This window comes from Perca fluviatilis, chromosome 9 (genome assembly GCF_010015445.1).
Source record: "Perca fluviatilis chromosome 9, GENO_Pfluv_1.0, whole genome shotgun sequence".
Taxonomy (NCBI): domain Eukaryota; kingdom Metazoa; phylum Chordata; class Actinopteri; order Perciformes; family Percidae; genus Perca; species Perca fluviatilis.
The window spans coordinates 21229854-21256341 of NC_053120.1; the positions used below are offsets into that span (position 1 = coordinate 21229854).

Below are 26488 nucleotides of genomic sequence, written 5' to 3' on the forward strand. Positions count from 1 at the left end.
GTTAGCTCAGTTGGTACAGCAGGCGCACATATATAGGTTTACTCCTCGACGCAGCGGCCGCGGGTTCAACTCCAACCTGTGGCCCTTTGCTGCATGTCATTCCCCCTCTCTCTCCCCTTTCATGTCTTCATCTGTCCTGTGGAAAGAAAGGCCTAAAAATTCCCCCCAAAAATAATCTTAAAAAAAAAATGCAGTAGCGGGAGTCCTTACACGTAAATTTGAACACATCACTCTGGTGCTTAAATCACTTCATTGGCTTCTGGTACAATACAAAATCGCTTTAAATTCTTCAGTTCTTCAGTTACTGTGGTCCTGCTCTCTGGAACAAGCTGCCTGATGAAAGTAAACTCAATTTTTTTTTTTTTCTCAGGCATTTGATTAACTCTTTGAAAGAGAGCAGCTCATGTTCACAAATAGTGAACTTTCTTTGGCCATGGAAATAACATATTGGAAATCTCAATTTAGGTGGTGTTCCCCTTTTTTCGTCTGTACTTTTATTGTCTGTCTGTATTGTATTTGTATATGTTCAGGACCCCAGGAAGACTAGAGTCAAGCCCATGTGCTTCTAATAGGGATCCTTATATAGACAATAAACAGAGCATACTCTGGCTTTTTACTTAAAAATGTGAGTTCTTCTTCATTTTCAGTTTGCCCAAACTAAAATGGTATCTATTTGGAAGTAAAATAAATCCTAATAAATAAATATATAAATAAAAAATAAATAAATGCTATTTGCAGAAAACAATGTATTCTTACTATACTGACATTACAGATTACTTGACACATGAGGACGGTGTTAACATCGCAGCTTGTGTAATGTCTTTTTAGCAAATCTGTTTTTAAAAGATGTTGAACTATCTGTCAAATGTAAATGAGGCATCAGTTATTATCTGTTAATATTATTCAAAGCATGAATTATTGAACGATGAGTACAATAGACTAGAACCATCACTGTGCTTGGTGGTACAGATGTACAATTCATTTTTATAAAAAATACCACTTTGTGCATTTGAGTCATTTATTTTCACTCATTTGATGAATAAACATTTATGTAATTCTTACACATTTTTCCAAATGAAGAAAACAAACTCAAAGCTAATTATGAATTAACTCTTAACTATGCCACATGTTGAAAGATGCCTGGCAGTTAATCGGTGCATTTAGTCTTTTAGCCATGGCAGGCGTCAGAGCACACACAGTGTGGTGCATGTAGAGGGGGTGGCAGGGAAACCTGTGCCAACACCTCCAGCACATGGGATCAAAGACACTGCAGCTGGCACACAGACAGAGCTGCAGCAACTCACTTCCCATTAAACTTGTGTAATGTGGACCAGAGTCCACACAGTATCTTTGAAGTGCAATATGGGGGTCAACCCATATCCAAAACATGTTGGCAACAACACACAATAAAACAATAGAAGCTGCTTTCTTTATTAAAACTGTCCAAGTAAGTCTATCTGTAACATTTCTATTTTTGTGCATTGGAAATGCTGAAGAAGAGCCCAATGTGACGGTAACAAGTCATTCAACTGTCAAATTCCTAATTTTATTACCTGAACGTATACAGTATTATTGGCGACTCATGTAGGGATTTATGCATTCAACAAAACACAAAGGAAGAGTCATGAATTAATCATGAGATATGAAGCCCTCTACAACAATTTTACAGCCATCAAGGCTACTGCAATCACTATAAATAAGGTGGCTTGCTAAAATGAAGCTTTAGGGTCTAAGAAATTGGATTAAAGTGTTTACGTTTGCCACAAAATTCTTTTGCGGATGGGGGGGAGTTTGATATACGTCATAAGGAGCCATGTTTAGGTTTTAGGTTATATGCTAGTCAATCTTCCATAAATAGTTGGCGTGTGAAATATTTTAGTAAGTGCCAAAGGGCTAAATCAAATTACAAATCTATGTATGATTTCAAAGTCAATTAAAGCAAGGACTCGGGGAAAATGGTGTCAATTTCGAACTGGGATTTGCTTAAAAAGGTCCAAAGTCTGCTGCAAGTCCAAATTAGAGCTACCTCATAAGGGATAAAAAGCTCATCTGTATGTCTGTTCCGTACCCTATCTGTTTCAAAGAACAGTGCAGTTGGACATGACTAGCTGGTATGGTTAAAACATTGAGGTGTGTCTTCTCTCTGCTGCTGAGCTTTGATGCATCCGGGTGCAGTATGACAGGAAACAAATGGCCCGGCTTTGGTCTCTATTTACCATTTATCGCACCAGCATTTCTCAGAGGTATCAGAGGAGGGATTTGGTGCTTGTGTGTAATTGTGTTAGAGCCCGCCCACATGCTGTCCCCAGTGCATCTTCTGTCTCCTCTCCTAATCTATGCTGTTTGTCTTCAGATAAGTGATATCCTCCTCAGATTAAGATCCGATGTCCCTGCCCTGCCCAGCTGGAGGGAAAGGGATCCCCAGTGCATCCCTGTGAGGTGCAAGCTGTATTTTTAGCTTTCTAATCCTTTTATAGCTCAAGCAGAAAACATCACCCATTTCCATTAATTGTCTGAGGTAATCATGATAGAATATGCAAGAGAGGAAGTACTTGTTTTTTGCAGGTATGACAATATTCAGGTATTTGATGGAGCATACATTTCTAAGACGGACTCTTCTGTTCCCGAGAAAGCTGGGCTTTGTGGAAGAGAGGCAACCGTCCATTTTATGGCCCTTCAGAACAAGGGCATCCCATATCTCATATCAAGTTGGAAACACTGCATGGATTGAGATATCTAGATGCACTTTGAGTTCACAAACTTTGTACTGAACTGAATGCTTCCAAAGCCAAGTTGAATAATGCACGACCCAACCTAACAAACTGTTCCTGCTGAGTCTATAGAGACATGCTGGCGTGAGAACTGAGCTGTTGTAATCTTTGGCTTAGTGGATGTTTCCTTCAGAATGTATCAGCACCCCTATGTGTGTGGTTCAATATTTATTTCACTTCCATAAAAAACATCACTGTAACTATTCCCCAGGCACATATCTCAGCACAAGATGATAAAACATGACAAGAAGAGGAATGTTGGATCCTGTTTATTTTGTCAGGACTTTATAGTTACTGTAAGGTTAGGTCATTTAAACTCCTTACAGAAATACACAATGATCAAGAAACGTTGCATTGAATGGCAGCTCTGATGCCTTTATCTACCATCAGATAGCTAATGTGAGGAAATTGCAGCTTTGTTTGTTTTAATCTCTTAAGTTTCCCATACATGTTGTTTGCTGACACTTTTCTTGTCTGGCACAAAGTCAAGTTAGACATGTTCGCCGCATATCAGATTTCAGCTAGTCTGAGGCTCGTGGTCTGCAGGCACATTGGATTGTGTTGATGTGGAACAGGTTTGCTTGAAATAGTTTTACCTCCTAAACTGCTTTTTCAACTGTACGAGAAACTCTTGCCAAAGCAATGTGCCAAGCCTTCGAAAAGGCAAAAAGACACTCCAAAGTAAGAAAAAAAGATAAAACTGTGATCATCCACTTACATTAATATATAGCTACACAATTTAATACCCGTAGAAAACTACAAACGTTTCAAATGCCTTGCACATGTGATCACTTAAGGAGTTTGCTAAGCTTTTGCTATTCTTTTGCAATACTCTGAATTGCTCAACATCCTGTTGAGTCCCAGAATCCAAGATATCTGACAGCTGTGACTGACTGCCAGAACTTTTGCAACAAATTTTTGTTAGTATGTATACAGCAAAGGAAACACCTGCTAAGAGGAGCAGGGAGGGACAGGGGAGACCGCATCATTAAAGAGCTGAAAAATAAAAGAGTAATGTTTGAGCCAGAAAGAGAAAAAAATATTCTTACTGCAACAAGTTTGGAATGAAATCCAGTTTTGTTTAGTGCTTTTTACAAATTGAAATGACACTGAGCAGAGGACAAGACTGTAGGCTGGGATAAATGTCGGGCCGTCATTAAAAGACCACATACACTTACCCTCATCCCCCTCATCTCCAATAATAGCAAAATATGCTGTGCTTCAATATTTCTTTATTGTTTAATACTGCAGTGCATATCACCACATCATTCCATATGTTCTCATTGTCAGCAATCACTCAAGTGCCAAATAAAATGTAATGAAGACAACGGAGGAGCGTGACAGATCTTTCAGACCAGTTTCAGAATATAATATCAGCATATAGTGGAAAAGGAATTCATATATATATATATATTATATTACATAAATGCTTCCTCTCCATCAGATATGACTTTTATAACCAAAATAATCTTAATTTGGATGTTTGTGAAATTATTATATACATACCCTTTCAATAAATAGGTGCATTTAATATTAAATGAATGTTTCCTCACAAATATATGGTACATACAGGTACATTAAAATAAAAAGCACATCCATTCAAAAACCAACAATGTCCATCAGCATTTACAATAATGACAACAAAAACAACAAAAATAGAAACACTATAAACACAACAATGTTCATATGACTGCTGTGGATTTGAAGGCACTTCCTTGGCAACACATTTGTCCCTCTTCAATTATTACCTGAAATGAAATAAGAAGAAATACTTATAGAGTATAGAGTATATAGAGTTTCTGCATGCTTTAAAGCTATATTTGAACAATTCTTCTGTACAGTATTGGCAAAGACGCATCTTGACTTTCTGAGGAAGTCGTGTTGTCAGCTTCTAAAGAGGTCCATTACTGGCCTACCATTCCTCAGTTTTATGTCTAAGCTCATTCAGAAATTATCAGGATGACTAAATGATAAAATAATGAATCACTTAATACGCCTCGATTGTGATATACATTTGTCAGATTTCTCAGAACAGTGCAGGCAGGATGTTATCTGATTCACTTGAGAAACTGAATACCAGAGAATGTGTCATCCTGCTCAATTTTTATAATCACCAGAAGTCCTATGTGCAACGAAAACCAAATGGCCACTTGTAAACTCTTTCGCAGTAATCACTCACCAGATAGACCTAATTGCATTCACTGAGAGCACATGCTATTACCCATGTCGCATTTAGGACTAGACGGCAGCGAACACATCAGACCTGCTGTCATCGAAGATCACCCTAACAAAGGGATGACTATGACTATGTCCAAAATGATTCCACTGATAATAGTCTGAGTTCTACCGTTGTCTTCAGAATGGCCACACTTAGTTTTAGTGTGTTTAATGTTGTTATGTTTAATTTCTGGCAATAACAATAGATTTCATAAAAAAAATTAAAAAAAACACCATGTTCTGTTCCTGTTCATCTAGTTCTACTTTTCTTACTTTACCCTCAGACTGTGCATTACTTATTATAAAATGTTTAGTTTTATATCCACCTACAGATAGATACAGAGAGTTTGTGGAAATGATGTTGCTCAACAAAGACAATACAATTAACTGTTTGTGTCAGTTGACAAAAAGATGGCATGGCATTATGATTGCCTTCTCTATGAAAGACATTCCTGGTACTGGAAAACTCATTTTCAGTTGACACATAATCACACTCACAAATTTTCTCTCATTCAAAAACCTGGTACAGTGGTGCCAAGACAACAAATGATGATAGAAGATTAATAATCATAAAATAAATCAACAAAAATTGATTATCATCCATAATCAAAATAATTGCTAGTTACAGCCCTTACAATAAATGGTTACATTTGCAGATACAGTTACAGAGCAGTTGACCACCACCAGTCATAAATATTCGAGAGGGACATATAAGCAGTACCCTAAAAGTTATTGGCAAATTCTTCCCAGCAGGATGCAGGAGACAATGCATAGAATTTCTCAGGTGCTCATTTTCCCAACACGATACACATTTGTCATGTTTTTGATATCATGATTTCAGAGAAATTAATGTGTGAAATCAGTTGTTTTCTTCAGTTGCACTAAAATAAATCTGAAGAAGCTGACAAGGAATCAGAGTATGTATGGACAGCAGACTGAACCCCACCCAAGGAGAGAAAAACACTTTTACTCACATGCAATATCTACGATTGCATGCAGAGTGGACTCATTGCTAATCGTGTTAGCAGTCTTGCACATCTTTTGTAATCTGAAAAAAAGACAGTAAGAAAAATTGTCAAAGTGAGAGAGAAATAAATGCTAATGAAAAAGACATAAGAGGCAGTCCTGACGTCAGAGGTGTTGCAATATGCAATTAAAGTTGCAATTATTACAGTTCCTTTAACAGAGCAGCATGTACAGTTCACAATCACTCATGTTTTCTAATTTCATCATCAGTAACATTAGAAATGAGAAATGAGAGAAATAAACCATACATTCAACAACAACACTACAGTCACACTTTGTAGACTGTAGTTATAGCTCTGGGTGCTTCTACAACAGTGGTTTCCAACCAGGGGTTCAGGACCTTCCAAAGGGTCACAGGGGAAATCTAAGGGGGTGCAAGCTGATTAAGATATTTGGAAAATAGGAAATAAAGATATTCTGCTAAATGTTTCTAATCTTTTTATATATATATAAAATATGGCATAGTTTTACATCTGTATGATTCTGAAAAATATCTTGTGACACTTTTTGGTTGAGCTGCTAGCAAATCACAGAAATATGCAACCTGTTACAAGGCCAAGGGGTCAAGTAATAGCTTTTCTTTAAAGGGTCATATGCTACAAATGAATCCTAACACTCTGGTCCAACACTGCGCCTTGCAGACCATTGGGTCTGCAGTGACCATTTTGAACAAGATGACTACTGCAAGCTAAAGAGGAGCACATTTTTCTAAAGAAAAATGCAGTTCCAAGAGTGGAAAGCTGCAGACAGAGTGGAGATAATGCCATTAGCTATAGTTACTGTGTTGACCTGGCATCATCTTCTCCATCTTTCCATAATGTTGTCAGACACTTATAATAACAATCTGAGTCTGTGGCAAAAACAGCCCTTTTTGTGGACGTACATTGATGGTGACAATTGCCCCGAGCGATTACATTGCAGCCCTGTACGCGGCGGAGTTTGGGGAACTCAAAAAAAAAAGATTTAACTCCTGCTAATTCCTGATTGGTGCGTGGGCCTATGTCAGATCAATTTTTTTTCAACTAAGCCCCAGCCACCGAAAACTAGTGAAAAGAGCACAAAAAAGTTCCAAAAAACAGTTTCAACTTTGGCAATAACATGTTGTTCATGTGGGAAGAAATCACCCACAGTAAAGAAGCTGATTGACACAAAACATAAACAAAACAAAACTTTCTGGGCCTTTAAAGCATAATACTTGTTTTGATAAAGGATGACACAACACACATTGAGCACATTATAAAAAGGAAAAGGCATACATACATGCTGGTCTTGAGCAATCCCTTGTGTTGTGATAAAGTCTATGAAAGTGTGTCCTGCACTCCGACGAGAACTTGACTGGTCCTGCTTAATAGACAAGGTCTTATCAGGCAAAATGAAAGAGATTTCAACGGCTTAATTATTCACTTTTATGTATGTTGCAAGTACTGTATACCATGCCTAAGCCTGCAGTGAACGTGTGACTAGTCAACAGGGGGAAGAAGCCAAATAACAAAGTGAAAGTGAACAGTGCACTATAACAGACATGGTTAAGGAGTCAGGGTTCAACTGGACTTAGTGAACAGAGGTCTTGAGTTTTCAATTATAATCACTTTTCTGCACCAACATTTAAACTTTTCACACTAATAAGAAAGTCTATTCACAGGTCCTGAGACAAATAATCAGCTTAACCTCGCACTGCCTTCAACTTAATTCTGCCGGCTTTAGACCATGTGCTGTTTCTCTGCACTATACGTCCCTACAGCTAAGCCAGGCAACCCTCCTCTGACTCACAGGAGTGCCAGTGTTCATGAAGGTTCCCAGACCTGAGCATACTGTACAGTATGTTGACTGACAGGAATGATGTTCTCAAAGGGGCGAAACTAAGAGTTTCTAGCCAAAGATTGCATGGGAAAAGTGCCAACTATGCTCTGAAATATGTTTTGCCAGTTAAAGTAGTTTTGCAATGTCAGGAAAGGGCATCAGAGAAATGCAATGAAGGATAAAACTTTGCATTCATTATGGTGATTTTCTTACCTGTGAAATGCTGAATGAATTTGCCTTTCATGTTTACATCTCTAGGAACAATTTCTGAAAAAAAAAAAAATCACTGTTAGCTTGTCAATCAACAGTCCTTTTACAACAACTGAGAACATGCCAAAATGTACACAGTAATCATGATGAATGTGATTGTTTTTGTCAAAGTCACCTTGCCCTGCATATATAATAATAGTAATTGTGATGCAGGGAATTTCTCAATATCACCGCTAGGTCAAAATATAGATCAGTTCAACATGTGCCTGCACCATTATTCAGAATGATTTTGATCATTTCATCTCATGAACATAATTTCTAACAATGGCATTCTAAATGAACATTATTTAACCCTGTTCATCAGTAGAGCAGCAAATCTAGTATATCTGTGAAGAATTTATGCTTTTAGATTATTCTCTATGGAGATCTGATGTCAGTGGAGGTCTAGATGGGGGTAAGGGCATCAAGTACCCCCCTTCTACTCAATGTCCATGCAGGCAACACATGGAGGTGTCCGATAACACGTTACCCAGGATAACAGGCTAAAGAGATTATTGTATGGGAGTTTAATGCTCATCAGAATAAGTCCATACAAGTAGTTACTGGGATAATATTAAATTAGCCCCCAGACCCAGGAACATGTAATGCTGTCACTGCAAGAGGAGGATGAAAGATAACTATTTGAAAGCCAGCATAGGAAGTCCTTTTGAATATATTTAAAGTCCAAAAGAGAAACTGTAAGAGATAAACCCAGTTGTAAAATAATGGTGTTTCCTTATATATCATGTCCGTCTTATAGCTTTCATTCTGATGACACAGTCACAGCTTCCGAGTAACAGGCAAAGACAACTACAGGGTGAACGCATCAGTGGGTTTACAGATGTTTCTCCTTCTTTCTCGTTGTGTTCAAAACATCTATCCTTGCGTGACCATGGATCTTTTTGGTAATGTCACACGCACCAGTTGCTAATATGCTGCTTTTAATATCCTCAAAAGATAAATTCCATCCAGTCAGTGGTCTGAGAAAGGTACTTTTACAATTGCATAAGCTGGGGCCAAGACTTTGAGCTTCACGATGTCTGTGTAACATCTCAAACATGACGATAATTTATAGTGATGGAAGACAGAATCTTATACTGCAAATAAACAATACATTATGTTCACTTGGCTCCTAATAAACTCCCATTGCACATACCAGTGAGGCAATCCTAGACTATAGCACAAAGTTAACTTTGCCTGTTGCAAGAATACAAACAGTTACTGTACATTAAAGGATTTTCTGGTGTACTATTTCTTTATTATGATCTGATTTGGGGAAACTTTCTGTCTTGGATCTCCGATAATTGAAGAGGAATGTATTAAAGATGTACTTAAATGGCTTAATTCCAGTCTGGACATAATGCTTTATATAAGCCAATAAAGAGAGCTGCACCAAGCTTATTCTCACTTGTCAGAGACCTCAGATACGGCAACAACCATTAATGTCAGGAGAACTGAACAAGGATCAATTTTAGTGATAATAATATTAAAGGTAAATTTGTTTGGGTAAGCTCAAATCAGTAACCTGGCCTGGACTGTTGTGCAGTCTGTATAAAGTCTCCTTGTATGGTCTCATTCCATAATTGCAGTCAGAAGGAGTAACAGAGACTTTGATACAGCGCTCTAAATTACATGAATGTGACTCAACGACAGCCCGTCTTTTCTCTCTGCTCTGCCTGATATGTCTCGCGGAGATGCTTGCAATTGGAGACGCTTTCGATTGGAGATGCTTTAAGGGATGTCACAGTGTGTTTGTGTGCGTGCAGGGTGGTCATCAATCATGTTTAAGATTCCATAATGAATCACACTGAATGAATCATTCACAAGTTTGATCCAACGATGCTCCTCCTACATGAGTTCCTACCTATCCACGTCTCTGTCCATCCATCAGTCAATCACAGTTTGAATGATACATCCAAGCTATGTGGTGAAACGGTATCTCTTAGAAATGAGAACACCAAGTATGTTAAATGTGTTTTTTCCTAGCAGATGAAGCATACCTTCATTACATGCATTATTTAACCACTCCAAATTGAGTTGGACATTTGAGGACAGCAGGATCTGGAAGCTGTACCCTGTCTTTTAAGCATAATCTTGCCAATAACCATTTATGAACAGGCAAACCTTATTTTCATTTCCATAGATCTTGAATTAGCATGCATACAACAGGTTCCCTCCAGCCAAACTAAATAAGGCTCCTCAATAAGATGTACAGCACAGACCAGACCAATGACAGCTGTCTCACAGTAAAATGGAGATTATGCTTTCATCATCAGGACCTAAAAATAAATCTTATCAGCTTACCTATGAGTCTACTGTTATCCAGCCTAGGAACATAGAAAGGCTTTTCCCGGGAGGAGAACTTCATGTCTTGGGCTGAAGTGAGTCCACTGCTACAGCGCCTGAAGACGGGTTTTTCCCTTTGCTGGCTGTCTCTAATAACCTGTAAGATTAGATCCAACAGGGTCCTTCTTTCTTTCTGCTTGAAGTCCTTGCTGTCCATACACTGGCCCGAGGTAATGAGCAGGAAGAAGATAGTAAACAAAATGTGCCATTTCCTCTCCGCCTGCATGACTTCAGTGTCTGAAAACATGAGCAAATACGTTTTGTTACACATGGTTTCTATTGAGTCTATGTAATTCTAAAAACCAAAAAGATAGCTGTACACTTTGCATCATGAACTCAAACAGCTGTATCAGCATTGCTTGCCATTTGAGATCCTTCACATTCCCAAAATAACTCTATCAGAGGTATCATACATAGCCTCTAAAATTGGAATTAATCACCAGAATGCACTTTACGCAGCAGTCACATTTCGTCTAGTTTAACACAAGGGTAAAACAAAATATATAGTCATTCTAACTTTAGACTTACTAGTTTAGGAGTTAAATATGCTTATGTCCTGGAGAGTGGACACAGTTGTCTTCAGCAAATTCTCCCAGGCGTTGTCTGTGGTCCGGATAGGAGAGAGAAAGAGTACAGCCAGCAGATTGCGCTCACCACCGTCTTTCTTGAAATAATGCGTCCCTATTTATACGAGGAGCCACCTTGTTGAAGGTAATACAATCGATTTCGTGTGGGTGGTAAGGCAATGTTGACATCTTTGGTGCAATTTCTTCCAGTGGCATTCGCTCACTTTGGCATGCGCCCCTCCTTTACGCACCAAAACATCACTAGTTGTAGGTTAACAGGACTTTTCAGCTCCAAATAAAAATCACCCTTTCCGGACAGAGTAATGGTTTAACAATTAAAAAAGAGCCCCACTGATTTTTCCATTGAAGAAAATAAACGACAAAGACCGTGGCGCAGCACCGCGCAGGAAAGTCGTTTTCCAAATGGACCAACTTGTTGGATGTTGGATACAGAGAAGAGAAGAATCTGTGGGCCTGTAAGCTTCTAGCTGACCTGTCAGCAAGTCGATGTTTTTGCTCACCGATGTCCAAGTCTTGTGACCGCCTAAGCGCTGCAGAGAATGCGCCTTCAGGAGCAGCCATCCGGCAGTTTTCCACCCTTCTATAAATCTATAATTGTGATAGAGCTTTTTAAAATGATGAAATTAGGGTACATTAAAAATGCATTTGAAAGGGAGTTCAAAAAGTTAGTGGACTGCTGGCTCGATCAACTGTCTGAATAAAATCCCAAGACAATAAACCAAAATCAATGCATGAAGTCTGCAAATATATGTTCATATTTTCATCTGTCATTCATAACTGGGGTTTATTTGGCTACAGCTTCCTTTTTTTAATCACATACACTGGCAGCGAACTCGCACTTTGCATGGCACCGGGTATATTAGACGACAAACTCATCTTTACTGACTTTTACTGTAAGGGTCTGTGAATCCAAAGAAAGGACGTCACCTAGTGGTGTCTCACTTGTTGCGCAAAGATGTGGTTCGAAGAAGCTGTGGGCCTATTATTACCAAAATTGCTAAATTTCTCGCGCAATAGTGAAAAAAACCCCCATTGTTTTAATTATGATTGTGATTATTCTTTTTATTCTTTTTCTTTTTCTTTTCTTTTTTTTTCTTCACTTATTGTGATCACAGAACAAGTGAAGAAAAGTAGGGGCACATAAAGGTTATGAGGCAAGACAAAGACAAAAAATAAACTACAAAAAACAGGGAGGGTTATGCGGTCATACAAAATACATATAAATGCACACTTATTTATTTATATATTATATATATAAAACATTATAATTCTCCTTTTATCATAATTATTAATAATATTAGTATTATTTCAGTAAAGTATACGTATAAAATACCGGTTTCCGCAATGATTTTCACAGTGAGTTATTGCATAGATATATGGATATATATATTACTCTTGTATATATCTCTATCATGATCTCTATGGTTATATCTGTGGAATTACTTCCGGAATGACTGTTACCATGGAGACGAGCCAAGCACTTTGTCAACTTTGGAAAAGCTGACCTCATGTTTGATACACTGTATCCTAATGTTAGTTTAGTTTTACCCTTTGTAAGTTGTTGGTTATTTGATAATAAACAGTGAAACCCGTATTTATTTCCCTGGAGGCAGAGCCATGTCGCAAAGGTAACGTTAAACTTCCCAGCAGACACCGCCGTTACTGCGTTAACGTTTACTCCTACCGTGGCTCAACTTTAGCGTATCAAAGTTAACTTTAGCTAACGTTAGCTAGCTAGCTAGCTGGTTTCATGCCAACAACCCAAGCAATGTTAAGCCAAGTTGTAACGTTACTGTAATGCTGTGCACATAATGCACTTACACACTTCTTGTGGCTCAAAGTACATTTGAAAACAATACCTTGTCACTTCACCTGCAATTTGGAAATGTTAAATTAAGCATCAAACAACACGACAGCAAGCACACGTTAAGAATAAGGTACCGCCGGTAACGTTATTTGAAAATGTGTTTTTTCAAACCTCATTCATGGCAGCAGGCACTATATGGCAACAATAATCACATGTGCGACTCTCCAGTAATTGTTAGCACATGAGACTCCTGCTGGTTAGCTAAATAACAGAGCACATTTTCTTCTTGACTATCTCTCACCTACAAGTAGGTACCATTTTCCAGCCTCGGCTCATCATATTGTTTACATTATTCCAGGACATACAACCAGCTGTGGACAGATGCTCAGTTAGAGTTGGGCCGTCTGCTAACGGAGGAACTGCCTACTGTGCCCCCTCGCCCAGAAAAGGACAGGGTAGTGTTCTTCCAGCGTCTGGCCATGCTTTATGTGCGCTACATCCAGATCTTCAGACAGCTGGAGAAGGTCTATGACCAGGTGGTCCACCCTCAGAAAAGAAGAGTTATTCGAGCGATTCTTGATGGCGTGATGGGGAGGGTGTTAGAGCTAAAGAATGAAATGGTGGAGAAAGAGTTTTCAGAGTACCACTACATGGATGATGTCCTTCATGATTTGAAGCTTACACCTGTGAGTTTCATTTTTAAGAGCAAGTTTGCTGAAATTACCTGAACAACATTATATCGACTTATTCACAGCAGGCATTGGGTATATACAGTATACTGTATGTGATGACTCTTCAATAATGATGTAGCAGCTATTTTCTTTGTTGTCAATCTAGGTAGACCTTGAGATCCCTATCCCTCGCTATTTCATCAGTGATCGCAGCAAAGAATTTCAAGAACGAAAGACGATGCTGACAGATATTCTTAAATTGGTGGAGGTTACTGAAAGCCCAGAAGTGAGTTGAAAAGTAGCCACATTTTAGTTAAAGCCTGTATGTGTAGGACTGGATATTCTTTGACTTAATTTGTTCATTTAAATTTGTTACATACAGAAAATTATCAGGAAAAAGGAGATACAAGTATAACAAATATGGGAAACAAAAAATATTGTTATAATTTATAATAATATTTAATTAATCAATGCTAAGAAGAGCAATGTTTCAGTATTTTGTCCTTACAGCCTCTAATGACCAAGGGCATGAGTCAAGAGGAGGCCATTAAGATCCTTCAAGTGGTGGAGAGGGCCCGCCAAGGACGTCTGAGGGCCAAGCTGAATGAAGAGAGCAGAAATATGAACAGGATGTATAAGACCAAGGACCCTGGAACAGCTGCCATTGAGTTGGCCACAGTCTGCATTCAGAAGGTCCTCTGCTATCAAAATAATCCTACATGCCTCTTTCTCTGCCGCTGTCTTTGCCTTGTGTCATCTCTCATGCTGAAAGAGTTGAATGTGATTTGCAGGTGTGGAGGGGCTACATACAGAGGAAGAGGGCAAAGATTGCTCGGGACGAAGAAATGATTTTTCTGGGAATGGTGAGTACCATGTGCCATAAATTTTTCTAATTGGGTTTAAATGTAAAACTAGATCCACAACTTTTTCAAAGCCACCAGTACTTGTAATGAATCCAATCCAAAACCTGAATGATATGTATACCTTAGGACCTCATGTTCCTCCTTTGTCTTGCTTGAGATTAAGTTAAACTTGTCATTTTTTCTGTTAAAAAGGAGCAACTACAATATATCATGAAAGCTGTATTGCAATATTTCCTTGTTCCACTTCAGTATGAATTAATATACCACCCCAGTTTTTCCCTTGAACCCTTGTCTGTTCGTTGATTATAATCTTTTGAGAGCTTGCAACAAATGAAGAAGTGCAGGTTTTTAATATAAAAGATATGTTTGGTTACTTTCATGTTAGGCCATGGATCCAAAATACCAGTTGCCATGCCCTGCAGAAATCACTGCCCAGACTAGTGAAGCTTGTACACGGAGTAAGCAGGTGGAGCACAACGAAGACTATCAGAAGTCTGTAGTGGCTGTCACAAACCAACTACGTGATGTAGAGGGTCATGACATGAGCAAAACCATGAAAGACCAAATCCGACAATGGTTTATTGAATGCCGGTAAGGAGGCAGGGAGAGGCTTGTCTTGATTTTTTTAATTTTTTAATTTGATTTCCACATTAAATAAATCAAATAGCTGTGTTCTCACTTTTTCCCTCTTCTGTTTGTCTTTTTGAAATAGTGATGCTACAGGATCGTTTCCAGACTACCCAGATGAAGAGGACGGAGGCTCAGCCCTCATTTTTGCTGAAAAGAACCCTCAGCAGGTAAAATACTCCCCGAAGTCAAAAGTAAGATTTATTGCATATTTTTACAGAAGTTTGCAGAAGGAGAATTACGGTTGGTGTGCACATATTTCTTTCAGTTAATGGAAGAAATTGCTGCAAAGGAAGAGGAGGATTCCAACAACAAACCAAAAGGGAAGGAGGAGAAGAAGGAAAAGGGGAAAAAGGACAAGGGGAAGGATGATGAGGAAGTAAGGACTCACAAGCTGTATTGAATACATTTTTAGTGATTTATATAATATTCAGTAAATTCTGGTACTACATGGGATTTCACTTATTCATACCAATCCTTTTCAGCTGTTTCACTTACATTAGTGAACCAATGTCATTTTATTCTGAACCACAGGAAGAGGAGGCAGGGTTGAAGATGCTACCTTCGGCTTTTCTGTCAGACTTGGAAGTAGGAAACAAAACCTTTGTAGGTATGTTAAAATGTGTGTATGTTTATAAAAGAAAATGAAAAAAGGTCAATATAATATAAGAATAGATATATATTAAAGTGTACAGTAGCCCCTAAAATATAAATAAAGAATAAAGTCAACACTTGTGGCATGAAAAAAAACATTCCACATTCAGTTCAAAATCATTTCCAGACTATATTGTTGTCTACATGGAAACCTACTAAATGAGAATGGGTATGCAACATACCTTCAAGTTTTTTTTTTTTGGCAAATCACCACCACTTAGTGTATAGTAATCGGGTTAAGTGTGCCGATCTGGATCTGCACCTTCGATTAATCAATAAAAAAATGAATCTAATTGGCAGTTTCATACATCAGTGTTCCCCTTGTTTAAAATAGAGCCAAATATCCATTCCAGTGTTTCCCCTGTGGTAAAGTCAGTTGAACTGATGAAGATCCCATTGTCGGTAGCCTACTGGTTTTAGCTGAGCTAGACAGAGAATATTCAGTTAAAACAGATCGGTGACGGTGTTCTCTGGAAGTGAATGTAGCCCAAAAGTTGTGTTGTATGTGGAGTGAGTGCATCGGACTCCGTTTAAAAAACAGCCTTTTAAATGCTTGTCAGCAACCCCTCATATGGTAACTTAGGAGGCAATATGGCCTTGTGTGCTCTGATTAATTTTGCATGCATATTTTTGTTTTAATGAAAACTCCTGTCTGTTTTGGAAGAAGGAACAAATGAGAGTAACAGGTGAACTACCTTTAAAGGGAGTTTTCTTTACGTGCTGTGATAGAGACTTTAAAGTAATAAGATTGAAAATGTCCCCCTTGGATCTTAGGGTTCCCCCACCTGCCAGATCCCACTTTAACCTCTGATAGTAATATTCTAGTTACTTATGCACATAAATAAAGCCTAAACTGAATATTTTTCATCCTCAGATTTTTGGCAAACCCGCAATGAGTCTAGAAACTTCAACCAGAGGCACGAGGTGGAGCTGATCAAGGAAGAAAATAGGAAAGTCATTGAGGCAGAGATTCGAGTACAGGTGATACTGACTATGCTAAATGCTAACCAACACATGTTAGGAATTTAATAGTCTATATCCTTGACATTCCACCGGATTTCACTCATTTAGGCCGGATATACGTTGCACTGGGCTTCCTTTGTGTTGGCATTTTATACTCCGGTCGAGGACTACGGTTAACCTTTTCTCAGCTTTCTGCAGGGTAAATCCAGACAGCTAGCTAGACTATATGTCCAATTTGAGTTTTCTGTTGCAAGACTAAAACAACTTTTAAACGTACACATGTTCCACCAAAACAGTTCCTTCCGAGCCTATTTTGCAGCAGCACCGTAGCTTTTCTCCGCTGCTTAGCACCGCTGCTTAGCACCGCTGCTTAGCACCGCCCAAGACGATTGTGATTGGTTTAAAGAAATGCCAATAAACCCGTGCACGTTTTCCTCCCATCCCCGAATGCTGTGTGGAGTAGCTTTGGAGGAAGGTCTGGCAAAGACTAGGAATTTAACAACCAGCTGTTTTCTATTGTCTTTTGGTTACCGGTGCTGTACTTTTAGCAGTTCAGTGTCACTGGTGTTTAAAACTGATAACAGCACCACCTGTAGTTGCACTGCTTGGTCTGTTCTGCTTGCATCAGGTAGATGAGCAGATGAGACAAGAGCTGGCTGAATGGAAGCTAGCTGTGGATAAAGACAAGGGTGGTAAAACCAAGGGAAATGCCAAGGTAATAAATGAGAGAAAACTCCACACATATTTTTGGGGGGTTTGGCCACAGTTTACATTGATCACATTGAGCTGTGTCCTGATGATATGTATATCTCTCCACAGAAAAAGAAAGGATCTAAGAGTGGGAAGAAGAAGAAAAAGGACAAAGATTTGACAGCCGATAGGTGAGGTCACACAGAGGATGCACTTCTGAAGTACATGCTTTTCATTGTAGAATTGAGTTTTATGAAGTCGATTATTATAACATTATCTATTCACGTCTACTAGGACTCTTGAGTCTCTGTGTCAGGAGCTGGTGGAACAGGGCTTGTTGAAACAGGCAAATAATGTTAGGCTGCAGGATTACATGGGTAAGCCTTTGTATATTGTTTGTGTAAACTGGTATGCCATCTTTCAGATCTCTCTGTGTTATTTTGATCATAATTGTACGTGAGCTTTTAATCTGATTGAAATCAATGTGTAGACAAAGCAGAACTCTCACAATTGAGCACTTTGTAACGGTCAAGGTCTCTGGAAAGTGTTCAGTGGTGATGTGCTGCCCTCCTCTGGTTTGTGATTGCCAAAACACTATGCCAATGACACTCTTCTTACTTGCACATTAATCGTAGAAAGGAAATTGATTTTAAAGTTATTTCTTTCAGTTTTCCCAATGATTTACAGTGCAGATGAATAACTATTGGCCTAATACTGTAGTTGTTCCCTCTTGTTCCTAGGTGACTATAGCTACCTTGGGACCACACTGAGGCAAAATGACATTGAGCCCATGCCATCATTGTCAGATGTGCGGCAGGTCTTATCTCTATATGCAATTTTACCATTAGGTATTAAAGTGTTTCACGTTACATTTTAAATAAATATAACTGGAATATATTCTGGTTTGAATATAAGGTGTGTGTTGTTGCAGGCTCACAGGTGGTACATGAGAAAGCTCCTCTGATAAAGGCCATCCTGCTGGCAGGGCCGGCTGGTGTAGGTAAGAAGATGTTGGTCCACGCAATCTGCCAGGAGACAGGAGCCAACCTGTTCGATCTGTCTCCTCTGAACACTGCAGGAAAGTACCCAGGCAAGAGTGGCCTCGCCATGATGCTTCACATGGTGTTTAAGGTAACACACTGGCATTTAAAAGAAAGTTTGTAATGATAGCGGTTAATCTAAAGCTCTTTTAATGACTGCTGCTAAACTGTTTAATTGTATTTTCTTTCCTTTGAAGTCATAATCCCAACATATATACATGTAAGTAACATCTTATGGGATCTTATGACTAAGTACTGTCAAATACCCCATAAAATGCAAACAGAGAATATTCTCCCACCTTTGGTATGCAAGGCAGTATGTTGTCATGTCGTAGCACCATTAGTTAAGATTAATACACTACCTAGAAATGTCCATTCCACTCCATTATAGACAGAATACCAGCTGAGATCAGTTGCATTGTTTTTTGTTAACCAGGGCAGCAGTTTTCAGATTTACAATTATATTTTAATAATAAAGTTAAGTTAGCATTGGTTAAAATGATATCAGATTAGTAAACAGAATGTGCCTTCGGAACATTGGATGAATGGTTGCTGATAATGGGCAATGTAGATATTGCATTAAAGATCAGCCACTTCTTTCTACAACAGTCGAGAACCCTTTTGCAATTATGTAAGCACATAATGTAATCTGAAAACTGCTGCCAATGCAACTGATCTCAGCTGGTATTCTGTCTGTAATGGAGTGGAATGGAAATTTCTAAGTGACCCCAAACTTTGGACCGGTAGTGTATGTCATGGTGAATTTGGTGGAGCATGATGAATTTTATAGAAGTGCCTCTTGCAAGTAAAAAAGCAGTTTTTCACAAAAATCTTCGCATAGGTTGCAAGATTGCTGCAACCTTCGGTAATATGGATTGAGGACGCAGAAAAAATGTTCTACAAGAAAGTTCCCAAGGAAGAAAAAGAGGTATTTCTGGGAAGGATAAAGTTGAACAGCATTATCATGTTGTTTAAATGTTTCAGCTTTCGATTTGCATGGTAACTGAAACCATTTTGTACGTGTACGCAGTTAGATCCCAAACGCTTGAAGAAAGACTTGCCCAAGTCTCTCAAGTTGATCAAAGGGGAGGATCGTGTTCTGATCGTAGGAACCACCAAAGACCCACTAAGTGCTGATATCAAGTCACTGTGTAAAATGTACAGCAAAATCATCCTCATCCCAAGACCTGACTACGGCTCAAGATACAGTAAGAACAGACACATTGGGGAACAATTTCATTTTGCTGTGGTTGTTGGTATGAAAAAACTGACCTTTGACCTTGTTTGCCTTCAGTCTTGTGGAAGCAACTGATCAGAAAGCATGGTGGTGAAGTAACCAGGGCGCTGGACGTCAGCTCTCTTGCGAAGATTTCTGATGGCTACACGCCAGGTCACGTCGTCCGGGTGATCCAGAGCGTTGTCACCAAGCGTCGCATCCTACAGCAGGCAAACAGACCACTGACTGCTGCCGAGTTTGTTGCTCCATTAGCCAAGATTGACCCCGTGTTTCAGGAAGAAGAAGAGGCCCTTAAAGTATAGCGGATATGTCATATTTAGTTTTCATTGCATTTTCATGATTGTAATTGCTTTGTTGTATATTAATCATATGTTTTTCTTTCTTGTGTATCACTAGAACTGGTATGCGAAGACCCCCCTGGGAAAGAAGAGGATTAAAGCTGCCACAGGAAAGGAAGAAGAAGAGGCACCAGTTAAAGGCAAAGATGCAAAGAAAGGGAAAAAATGAGTTTGTCGTCATGTTTTTATCACAACTGAATGTCGTTAGATATTTATTAAAGCTTGTATGTGAATTGCCTTCTGATGACTGACCCATTTACTTCCTACAAAGTAAATTAAAAAAAGCAGTAATTTTGTTTTTGTTGTGTGTTTTCAAATGGGGCTGCCAAGTACGTATTTGACAGTGGTGGAAGTAAGTAAGTCATGCATTCAAAATCTTACAGAAGTACATAAGTATTAGTATAAAAATATATTTTTTGGCCTTGACCAACTGCCACTTTGCTTGTTTGCAAGCCATGATGTCTCTCTCTCATGGGCGGGCAAAGCAGAGAAGGGGAGGTAATCTTGCTCCTTATGACCTCATAAGGAGCAAGATTCCAGATTGGCCCATCTGAGCTTTCATTTTCTCAAAGGCAGAGCAGGATACCCAGGGCTCGGTTTACACCTATCACCATTTCTAGCCACTGGGGGACCATAGGCAGGCTGGGGGAACACATATTAATGTTAAAAAAACTCATAAAGTGAAATTTTCATGCCATGGGAGCTTTAATGATTTAATTCGAAAAGAAAAAAAAATAGGTTAGTAACGTTAACGTTACCCAATTTACCAGTATGCCTGCACATCAGTTGATTACAGCACAACAGTCACAATGATCCCATTACATTACACTGGAATTGTCACCTGTTTTCCAGTTTTCATTATATTAGAGATATTGGGTCACCTTATTATATACGTGCATGCGCTTAAAACATTCTTCAACCGCCCTCCGCACTTCCCTGGAGTGTTTTGAACCCGGACGTACTTCGTCAGCGTGCTTTGAGTCGTAGTCGTTGCTATGACACCATACAGTATATAAAAAAGTGGATTTTCAGAGGGTGTTGTATAAAATGTCCATGATAATCAGTAATGTGAATATATGTATTATTTTCTTGTTTTCTGTTTGTTCTACTTTGTACTTATATTAGCTGAGTATATATGTGTTTTTTGACCACTGATTTGGACTTATGAATATATAGAACAGACTTGATTTACACATACTGATTTTTTGATTATATTTTGTTGTTTTAAGTAGTGTTATAACTTGGCTATAGTATATATCAGAGGATCCATATGGTACTAGTTGAAGTCTGAAACACCTGTAAAAGTGCTGATGAAGCATACTATGCTATGGTATATAAACTATATATATATATATATACTATTAGTTTATTGATTTCATGGTACACACAACAAAGATTATATCACAGATTACATTTGGTCATTTTGTCAAACAATACGTGCTTCCATAATTAATTCTACACAAAAAAAAACGACACAAAAGGGTTACAAATATGTTCCTCAACTATACAAACGTGACACACTACATTTCCAGGCAGAAAAAAGTGTAAAGAATTTCTGATAATATAGTTGTAATAAAACCTAACTAAAACATGGGTCTATGAAAATAAGTTGTAAAAATTCAGATCATCATCCATCCTCATGTGGTAATGAGTTGTGTAACCAAAGTCCCACTGATGGTCTGTGTCTTCTAAAACAGTTACCACAGAGGGGCTCTGGTCAGCCCCCCCTTCCAGCTGCGAGAATCTGCCACCTGCAACAGAGCGGGGCAGAGTGCAAACACGAAACTGAAAATAATGACATGCAGTAAGATACACAAAGACTGCAGAAACAATGTAGAGACTTAAAGAACACATGAAAACATTTCTTGGAAGTGTTTCTGAGACTGTTGCAGCTAAATACTTAACTCTGAGATCTGGAAAATTGCAATGGGCAGGGTTTGTCAATTAGATTAAGGTAAGCTATGAGCACCCACCCAGACAAAAGTCAAGAAAAGATGACACAGTAACCACCTTATTCAAAACCATACAACGAAATAATAACAAAATAGACAAACTATGAACCAGATAAACATATGTATAAATGAAAACACAAATCATACACGTCTCTCCCCAGCACAAAGCTTTTTAGGAGCCCTCCAGAAAGCTCAGGCACCTTCCCCACTTTCTAGTATAGACATCCAATCAGGCAAACCGTTTATATGACATTTTTTCAAATGCTGCCACCCTAGCCATCTCACAAGCCCACTCCTGGATTGATGGCATCCCTTCATTCCTCCATCCTCTTAAAATAATCTGTTTGCCTATCATTAAACTAGCCTGGACCCAGCTTTTATAGGATTGACCAATCTTCCACAACAAATAATCATGGGCTGAATGGAACCTGGGTCCCTGCAATCTGACATAGGTTATGATGTGTCCTGGTCCAAAATTCCTGGAATTTATCACAGGACCATAGGACATGAAATAATTGGCCTTCCTATGCCTTACATTTCCAACAATTTGGTGTGTCTTTCAAACCAAGTCTTAACAATCTGGAGGGAGTCCAATAGAAGCGTTGCATAATCTTGAACTGAATGAGGTGCACCCTCACATCGCTTGACACAGTTTTAATATTCCTACAGATTCTGATGTGTTATTGTGTTTGATCACAGTGACCCACCTGCATTCTCTTATGAAGAAACCTCAACTTTTGGTTGAGACATTCAATCTCCTGAAACAAGACAGAGAAGCCATGGTCAGGTGGATGCAGAGATGCATATGAATGTAAAAATACCTCTGATTGTAGAATCATAACACACCCTGTCCTATTTATATTATCACATTTTCACAAATAAAATCAAACAACATTTCCCATTAGTAAGTGGCCAGCATTACACTCATAAGCATCGCTGTAAGTGTTGTGTTAGTCTATATCCTTGACTTTCCACTTCCTGGACTGCTCCGGTGCCGCATGAAATTCCACCGGATGCATGTATTTTCCGTTTCCTTCCACTTTAAACTCCAGTGGATTTATCAGGACTACTGTTCCCTGCTCCTCAGATCTTTGCAGGGTAAATTAAGACAATCTGTCCATCTGAGTTTTCGCTCGCAAGACTATTCTGCAGCGGCTCTGTGCGGATCTTAGTGCCGCCCAAGACAATTGTGATTGGTTTAAAGAAATGCCAATAAACCAGAGCACGTTTTTCTCCCATCTCGGAATGCTGTGTGGACTAGCCAGACCCTCCTCCACTACGCAGCGTGTGGATAGACTGGCGTTGTGTTAACTGTTGTAGAAGGCCCAGAGAAAAGTTCAAATACCTGGCTTAGTTTTTCGTTGTGCCTGAGTTTAATTTGAGGCAGAAGCTCCTCCAGTCTCTGAATCTGTAATAAAACATGGAATCTATAGTATATTCATGTTTTGGCAGGTGATACAGCTTTATGATCTAGACAAAAGTAAAATGGCAGGAAGACACTGCACTATTATTCTTTCGATGAAAGAGTCTAAACCTTTGACAAGAACGTTCATACTGTACCATTACCAAACCATTATTGAATAGTATTAGTGCTATGTGGTTACTGTGTCTTACCCTCCTGTCAATAGTCTGTAGCCTGGTCTTCATGCTCCTGTTGAGCACAGTCATGGGAATGGTTCTGGGCTTAGGACACACTGGGAACAGAAATATTACAAACATTACAGACATTAAAAATGTGCCTTTTCTTCAGGCTGAATTTGTGTTTCACTTTTGTAAGAAATAGATATGGCTAATAACTGATTCAGGGAGAAGTTAAGGAGAACTATTACATTTCTGCAGCACACAAAGGAGAATACAGTATCAACAATTCCAGATCCCCATGAACAGATGTGTAGTTAGCCATGCAGGAACTATGATTTGTGATACCGTGTTGCCTTTTCTTATTCTTTGTGACTCAAAATGTGTTTCAGTCCATTTTGGTTGAACCTGTACTTCATGCAACCAGGATTTTTTTCCTGCATAATCTGATTTAAATTGATCACACTTCACTTTAAATCTATATATTTGGCATTTATGCGCAGTAAACAAACATTAATAAATGGTTTATAACAAACTATAATGTAGTTGTATGCTGCCAAATGGACATTTTTAAGTGTTTATTAATGCTAAGTATTTGTCAACAATTAGAACTTCTCCTATGAGGACGTATGTTATATTATTACAACTGTGTTTCAATTATATTGTCATTCATTATCTGTTATAAACCAGTATCCACTGGACCCACAGTTTAGAGAGAGAAAAGAAAACACTGTCAAAGAGAACAAAAGGTGAGTCCGCTCTTACCATGCTGAAAGATCTTGGCTACCTCAAGCACATATGGCCTGTAGTGAAAAACACGTCACCAGTTGACATTAATTAGTGCTTAATAAATGCAATATGTACTGAATTATAGGACTAATTGTCTCCAGTCAAAGACTCTTACATGTGCTTGCTGTTAGCAGGGATCGAGCTATTCAGAGGGATCAGGCAGCCACGGTGGTTCCTTATCTGCAAACAGATCAAAGCACAAGTGATCATTTGACAATTTTAGCTACAACCAAAAACTGATTTTTCTCTTCTTTTTTTTTTATTCTGCAAAGATTCAGAAACAAGGCTGCATCTCTAATAAGAAGGCGAAAGAATCGTACCTTGAATATGACATCGGAAGTGTTTAGCCCAAAGGTAGTGGTGATAATCTGAAAAGAGATAAAATATCAAAATATATATCAAAATATACTACATAAAAAAAAATGAGCCAGAGTTTCAGTTTTTATTTAATTTTTTTTATTTATCTTTGTTAAATTTTAATATTTATATTAAATAGGTGAACAGGAACATACTATGCAGGCACAATAACAAAAGCAACAGGTGAACCACCTGTATGATCATGGTAACCTCAGCAGTTGGAGGAATGGACACTTCACGAAGAGCCACCACTCTGTCATCTGCAAGAGATACAACATGAGATCATGCTACCACTTTTTAAAATGTCACTATTTAAAAAGTGTTTATATGTTGTTTTTACATTTATCTGCTGTAAGAGGAAAGTTTATCTGTGCTCACCTTAAATCTTTCTGTTTCAAATGTGAACACAAGAACATGATTTTGTGACATCACAACTATTGTAAGCAAATCACACTGCAGTACACAAGTGTGATGTGGAAACGTCAAACCTGAGTACACATATACAAATAATGGATTTCACAGTGAAGAATATTTTGTGTCCAGTATTTAAACTTTTGGAATAAAAAAAAAAGAATTGCATCTTCATAAATTCTGGATTTTTCAATGAAGTAGGAGTTAGATATACAACATATCAGTCACAGATTATTATTCAAAACAGAGTATGTTTATGTATCAAACACACTTAGGTCTTGATTGATAGGCTACTTAATGGACCCTTTATCAATCCCTCATCAACATTTGCATGCTGATGATTTCGTCAGCTTTTTTTGGATGCTTATTAGAAAATGAGAAACTCATGACCCTGTATTCATTTCTTTTTTTATCTGCAGACTTGAGCATTTATTATTGACTTGACTCACTGCCAGAAATGTCACGCGGCAATTAATGCTCTTATTTATTATAAGCATACATTATTTATAAAACGCGCCATCACTACCACAAACACACACACACACACACACACACACACACACACACACACACACACACACACACACACACACACACACACACACACACACACATCAGATATGGAACTGGCAGGAATCATGTGATAGTTCAATCGTTTAATAGTAATCAAAAATAGGCTTTTCATTCCCTCTTTGAATCACTTTACTGAATATGAGATGAAGGGCTGCAGCCAAGCTGATAACGTCAAAAGTCAAATACAGCTGCTCTCGTCTAGACAAGTTATGGCTATAAACGTCAGCTACACATTTGCTGAAGTGAAAAGGAAACATCATATGTAGGCCTATGAATAACCTAAACCTATATGCTGGCTGTCTATGACATAAACATAAGCGTTCTTCTAATCTCCATTTAGTCTTTAATGGGTTAAAGAGGCCGGTTGCCATGGACACAGACTCACAGACCGAGGACATCAGTGGCTGAAAAACAATAAATCACTGCTCGTAAAGTCGAAAAACTTAGAGAAACCTACGAACCGTTTTTATCAAGTCGTCTCAGAGCGATCCAGGCCTTTGATCCACGTGGTGATTTATCAAAACTGACGTTAGACATTTTAATCATCCGAACAGCAGCACCAGACACAGAGTAGCCTACCTGCGACATCCGGTCTAGGACTTTCAAAATAATTCTTTCTAAATCCACTTTACTCCAGTGTGTAGCCTATATAGCCATCGAGAAATAAAGTACTAAAATAATGTGAAATGACTTGGGTATCCAAGACAGGTTAGTTTGGAGAAATTTAATGTAATTTAAGTGAACAAATAGTTAAAACAGGGATTTTAAGGGCTCTATAGTTGTCTGAGTTTATAGATACAGCAGTATAGGCTACAGCCCACACAGGCGGAGCGACACGATAAGTAACCTTAGATGCATGTAATAATATCTTCTATTCTTTGTTTAGTGTTGTTTCGTTAGTACTGCTGCTGTGACATGTGGAATTCTATCTATCTATCTATC

The 26488-nt window shown here is 38.5% G+C and overlaps 3 protein-coding genes across 3 annotated transcripts; 1 reads left to right on the forward strand and 2 right to left on the reverse strand.

The window, feature by feature from the left end:
- Positions 1–3024: 3024 nt before the first annotated feature.
- alkal1 (ALK and LTK ligand 1) lies at positions 3025–11578 on the reverse strand. The gene is made up of 6 exons (XM_039812524.1): positions 10938–11578; positions 10368–10646; positions 8028–8081; positions 7275–7358; positions 5963–6036; positions 3025–4519 (listed from the first exon to the last, which is right to left on the reverse strand). Exons 2-5 carry the CDS (start codon positions 10633–10635, stop codon positions 5972–5974), a joined length of 471 nt encoding a protein of 156 aa, XP_039668458.1. The 5' UTR covers positions 10636–10646; positions 10938–11578; the 3' UTR covers positions 3025–4519; positions 5963–5971.
- A 913-nt stretch (positions 11579–12491) lies between these two features.
- Positions 12492–20308, forward strand: zgc:153738 (uncharacterized protein LOC558115 homolog). The gene is made up of 19 exons (XM_039810296.1): positions 12492–12624; positions 13162–13489; positions 13641–13760; positions 13985–14167; positions 14266–14337; positions 14723–14928; positions 15050–15134; positions 15233–15343; positions 15499–15574; positions 16493–16599; positions 17210–17296; positions 17401–17462; positions 17566–17648; positions 18012–18119; positions 18203–18402; positions 19153–19239; positions 19342–19519; positions 19606–19844; positions 19945–20308. The coding sequence occupies exons 1-19, from the start codon at positions 12614–12616 to the stop codon at positions 20053–20055; spliced, it is 2454 nt and encodes an 817-aa protein (XP_039666230.1). The 5' UTR covers positions 12492–12613; the 3' UTR covers positions 20056–20308.
- Positions 20309–21252: 944 nt separating this feature from the next.
- si:zfos-1056e6.1 (uncharacterized protein LOC107988029 homolog) lies at positions 21253–26132 on the reverse strand. The gene is made up of 9 exons (XM_039811776.1): positions 26008–26132; positions 24755–24822; positions 24526–24573; positions 24321–24385; positions 24182–24219; positions 23453–23532; positions 23184–23246; positions 22546–22596; positions 21253–21637 (listed from the first exon to the last, which is right to left on the reverse strand). Exons 1-9 carry the CDS (start codon positions 26090–26092, stop codon positions 21584–21586), a joined length of 552 nt encoding a protein of 183 aa, XP_039667710.1. The 5' UTR covers positions 26093–26132; the 3' UTR covers positions 21253–21583.
- Between the last annotated feature and the right edge of the window lie 356 nt (positions 26133–26488).